Here is a 5,195-nt window from a genome sequence, read left to right as displayed (position 1 = left end):
GGCAGCGCCCGCGCGCCCCGCCGCCGCCTCCCCCGTCCCGGGGGTTTAAGCAAATTGCTTTGACATCCAGGAAAGTCGTAGACATCAACGGTGAACGATCTAATGGTTTTTAATTTCATTACAGCGACTCTAATTGAGAGGCTCCTGGCGCAGCTCCTCCTCTGAAGTCCCTTATTGTCCCTTCAGCGTCTTCGGTTTGTTTGGAGGGACTTTTTCCCCAGAGCCGCCTGTTCCCAGCGGGGATGCCTGGCCCCTTCCCCCCGGGCCGGATCCTCCCCCCGGATCCCCAAAAGCACCCCCGGGGCTGGGATGGGTTCCCCCGGCTGCGCTGCTCCCCTCCCTCTTCCTGCAGGAAAGGTCCTGATCCCTGGGAAGCAACCCCTGCAAACTCCTTCTGCAGCAGCTCCGTTAGAATTAAAATAAAATCCAAATTATAAAAAGAAAAAGGAAATCAACCCCCGCAAATGGAGGTGCAAAAGAGAGCTTGTAAATGATGCTCAGCATTGGGGTGGGCTCGGGACTCTGCTGGCTCCTCTCCCCCAAAGCCCTCTCACTTCTTGGCTACCACGTGGGCGAGGATTTAATAGCACAAAATTTATCATTAAAAAGCAGAGAAGAAGAAGAAAAAAAAAACAGCTTGGAAAAAATGAAACTGAAGTGTTGAAACGAGACTGGAGAAAAATCCACTCTTGGAAAGGGCTGGCAAGATCTGGAGTCACATATTCGTTCAATTATATATTTTATATATATATTTTATTCATAAATGCACATATATATTTGCTCAGAGGAACTCGCATCTTTGGAGACCTTCAAAGGAGGGCTGCTCCTGGCTGCAGAATTCACACAAATTTTCACGGCCCCACAAGTCTCGCAAAGACTTTTTTAGCGCCCAAGAAGTTCTAGCGGGACTTCAATTTCTCTAATTGTCTTTAATTATTGTTACTTTTCTTTCTTTTTTTTTTTTTTCCTGATCGAGGGATCCACATCGTTTTAGATCCTATTTCCTCTGCTAATTGTGCCTGATTGATTTTACCTGTTAGGCAAATTCCCGGAGGCAGCGGGCGGATTTTAACGATTGGGGACTCCCCATGCGATTAAAATCAGTGACCAAATTCTCAGTGAAGCCAGGAGAGTTTCACCCACTCGCCAACTCCAGGCCCCGGGAATCTGCCATCAATTCGCACCAATTTAAGGTTTATGCTTCTATTTTTGGGGGGTCCTCAGTGGGGTTCATCCCGCTCTCTCAGGGGTGCAATAACACCCCAGCAGCCCTGGCTTTGAGGGTGGGTGACACTGGCTCGCCCTCGGTGGCAGGGGACACCCCCATGGGTGCTGGACAGCACGATGCCCTTGTCCCAGCCCCGGCACTTACATGTCCGAAGGGATCCAGGTGGTTGTTGGTGAGTTTGAGCTTCTGGAAGGAAACCAGCTGCCGGGGGGAGTCGGGGTGCACGTCCGGCCTGCCGGGCATGGCCGGCTCTGCCTTGCCCGTCACCGACCTGCGGGGGACACGAGGCTGAGCTGCGGCCTCCTGGGGACGGCCCGTGGGCTCCTGCTCCCTTCAGTCCCCTCCCGTGGGCTCCTGCTCCCCGTCCGTCCCTTCCTGGGGCTCCTGATCCCATCCATCCTTCTTTTGGGGCTCCCGCTCCCCGTCCATCCTCACTTGGGGTTCCTTCTCCCCCCTCCGTCCCTTCCTGGGGCTCCTGCTCCCTTCTGTCCACTCTTGGAGCTCCTGCTCTCGTCCATCCCCTCCCGTGGGCTCCTGCTCCCGGCCATGCCTTTCTGGGGCTCCTGCTCCCCCGTCCGTCCCCTCCTGGGGCTCCTGCTCCCCCGTTCGTCCCCTCCCGTGGGTTCCAGCTGCCCCTCCGTCCCCTCGCACCCAGGTACCCCGTGCAGGGGAGAAAAGGCATTTCCAGCAGGGCTGGCTCGGGGAATTACTGAGCTCTTTGGCACCTTTCCCGTCGGAGATGGCTCTCGCCGCTCGCCCGTTTAACCCCATCCTTCCCCCTTTCCCTAATTAACGGCCAGGAGTAAAAAAAAACCAATCCTTAAAGATTTTCCTGCCCGGCGATATTCCCTTCCTTAATGTAATTAAACCATCAGCTCCACAATAGCAAATAACCTCATAGTCGAACAGGATTCGTTAATTGCGACAGAATTCCTGCGGTTTTTCCTTTTCTTTTCTGATGCATTTCTCTCCCGTTTCTCCCAGGAACACCCCACTACGCCCAGGTGAGGCTCCTGCAGCCCAACATTTTGCACGGAAAAAGAAGGACGAGCCGCTGATTGAAGGATTTCTCCCCCCCGGGCAGCCCCAGAGGTCTCGTCCGTGTCCCCCACGCGTGCCTACCATTTATTATCCGCGAATTTATATCTGTGGTCATCCGCCGGTACAATATCCATCAGCAGGATGTACTTCGTCTTTGGATTGAGTCCAGTGACCTTCACTTTGTAACTGGGGAACATTCGCCTGTTGAATAAATAAATAAATAAATAAAAACAAAGTTTGCCAAGGTGGTTTCGTGTGTGCGAGGAGGTGACATTGAGGGGAACATTTAACAAAAGGGTTAAACCCCGTTCCCGGGTGGATCTTCCCCACCGACCCTTGGCACGTGGGACAAGTTCGGGTGGTGCTGGGTCCCATCCAGGCGAACCGGGTGATTTATCAAAGCAAAATCGGAATTTCGAGGCTGGCGGGTTTGTTTATTCACCTCCTCGTGTATCTGTTAATCCATTCGTATTTTCACTAATTATTTATTTCACCAAAGTTTTAAATCTCCGGGTTTTTTTAACAAATCTGAGCGTGAGAACTTTTGGAAGCAAGTTACTTCCCTCCCTCCTTAAACTGCTGGAACAGGAGAGGAAATTTGCCAAAAAAAAGTTTAAAAATAAAAGTTATAATGTAGATACTCCTATAAAAATTATATTTATATATCTTTCTATAAATGTATATGCTTATAGAAATATGTTCTCATATATTACATATACAGAAATATAAACATTTAAAATACATTTATATGAACACCTCGAGGTTCTAGGGACAGATACGGAGCAAAAAAACCTGCACGCACTCAGGTGGAAGAGAAAATCCGTGAACAGCCGTGCGATCACCCCGAGACAGCAGCAAGCACACCTGACAAATCCTTGGAAACCCTCGGATACACACAAGGCAGGGACTTTTCGAAATATTTTCCATTACTGCAAGGCAGGCACTTAAACCACTGCTGTTATTTTAGTTCGAGCTTTCCAAATATTTAAAAATAAAGCAGATGAAAATGGAGCCCTGGACTTAAAACACGCATAAACAACAAAAAATATATATAAAAAAAAGTCCCACACCTCTAAAAATACCGCGCTCTTCTCCGAGGCTCGGGATCTTATCGCTGCCGTGGGGCACCTGGGCTGGGCTTTAATTCGGCTCTAAAATGTTGTAGGGGGGGCGAAAAGCGCCCAACGAAGGAAGCGTGTGTTGAACTTAAACTTTTTAAAGGGAGAAGAAACCAAATTCCACCTGGAGATTAATCTGTAACTCCATGGAAAACACCTGAGCGGCGGGACCAGGGACTTCAACGAGAACCACGGGCAAGGATGTAAATAAGGAAACCGAGCCCGCATCTCCCCTCGAGCCCTGCCTGTAAATGTCTCTTTTATTGTTCTCCAAATGAGATCTCTGTCCACAGAGATTTTTGTTTGAAATTTCTGCAAGGTGGTTTCTGTCTCCCTTCGAGAGTTGGAATTTTTTTTTTGTCCCTGTGAACCGGGGTTTTTTTGGGGACATCCCAGCACCGACTCCATCCCATGTCCCCTTGGACACAAACCCTTTTCAAATCCATTTTTGCAGCAGCAAGGTTCAAGGGGAAGGCGAGATCTATTTGCTAAAACTTTATCCAACCAGCTCGATATTTATTATTCCCCTCTTCAGGCAAATTTTGGATGCCCAGAGCAAATACCAGCTGACAGGGCAAAATGAAAGTTTCATTCTGCCTTGTTGATTGCATCCCTACAATCTGAAACTATTCCTACACGTGGAGGATTTTTCTCTTTTCCTCCAAGAATTCTAATTGAAAATCACAACGAAAAATCCTCCCTCGGGCTGCCCCCAATTTGTTGATAGGACTGGAGAGACTTTTTTACTGCGTCTCGCTGGCCACTCTTCAATTTAACAACCTCCACCACGTTAATATCCAGGATAATGTTAAATCCCCTCAAAAATACCCTCGTCCGCATATAAATATCTGCGGATCAGGTTTACACAGCCGGTCATGGAATCGATTAAACCCCAATAAAGTTGGATTTGCGAGGCTGCATATTTTGCCGCACACCCACGCAGATAAACACCCTCATAGAAACACACCCACATGATATTTATTTGCGGACGCATCTATCTCTGCATCTAAACAGCTTTATTATCTCTCTATAAACAGTAGCTGAAGACCGCCTAAACTTTTAAAAGGGGTGAAGTGGCTGAGATGGGAATATTCGCTCCAGAGTGAGCAGAAATAAATAAAAAACTCTGTAAAATGGCATAAAACTTTGGGGGGAAGCAGAAGAGCCAAATTGCATTAATAATAAATAATAATAATAATGGCCCACCGAGCCGCTCTAAACAAAGTTTGCTTTCTGGCCAAGTGGTTGCAACTCGCGTTCGCCTGGAAAGTTTCCAAAGGCCTGAAGTCGGAATTAATGACCCAACTGTTCTGGTTGAGAAAGAAGCCAGAAGAAACAATTTCTGCCGCCTCTCTGCAGGCAGGGAGGGCTCTGCACGGCCGGGCAGTGACACACACACACACACACACACACACACACACGGGGGGGCTCGGACACGAGAGGTGCGACCGTCCCCGGGCCAGGGAGGTGCCCGGTGCCCCCCATCCAGGCGGGGGTGTCCCCCCGTCCCCGCAAACACCGAGGGGACCGCGGAGCCCCCCTGCTCTTACCTGCCGGCCTTTGTTATGATCATCTCTGTGCCCACTTCGTGGAACTTCAGCCACAGCTCGCGTTCGTGCAAAAACACCTTGATGCCCTCCATGCCCTGCGGAGCGGGGAGGCACAGAGCGTCAGCCCCGAGGGCAGCGGGGGCAGCCCCGAGCGGAGCGGGACAACCCCGAGCGGAGCGGGGACAGCCCTGAGGGGAGCGGGGACAGCCCTGAGGGGAGCGGGGACAGCCCTGAGGGGCGGGGGGACAGCCCAGACAG

At 50.3% G+C, this 5,195-nt stretch overlaps 1 protein-coding gene across 1 annotated transcript in view; it reads right to left on the bottom strand.

Annotated features, from left to right (window-relative positions):
- The window catches only part of TBX5 (T-box transcription factor 5), a 35,974-nt gene that overhangs the window by 28,552 nt on the left and 2,227 nt on the right, over positions 1-5,195 (bottom strand). The window contains exons 2-4 of the mRNA XM_031057491.1: positions 4,938-5,032; positions 2,351-2,470; positions 1,373-1,499 (exon numbers count right to left, since the gene is read on the bottom strand). Of these exons, the coding sequence (XP_030913351.1) occupies positions 1,373-1,499; positions 2,351-2,470; positions 4,938-5,032 (342 nt within the window). The remainder of the gene's footprint in view (positions 1-1,372; positions 1,500-2,350; positions 2,471-4,937; positions 5,033-5,195) is intronic.

This window comes from Geospiza fortis, unplaced genomic scaffold (genome assembly GCF_000277835.1).
Source record: "Geospiza fortis unplaced genomic scaffold, GeoFor_1.0 scaffold408, whole genome shotgun sequence".
NCBI lineage: Eukaryota > Metazoa > Chordata > Aves > Passeriformes > Thraupidae > Geospiza > Geospiza fortis.
Note: the sequence above shows the minus strand (reverse complement) of the source record. Positions and strands in the feature narration are given on the sequence as shown.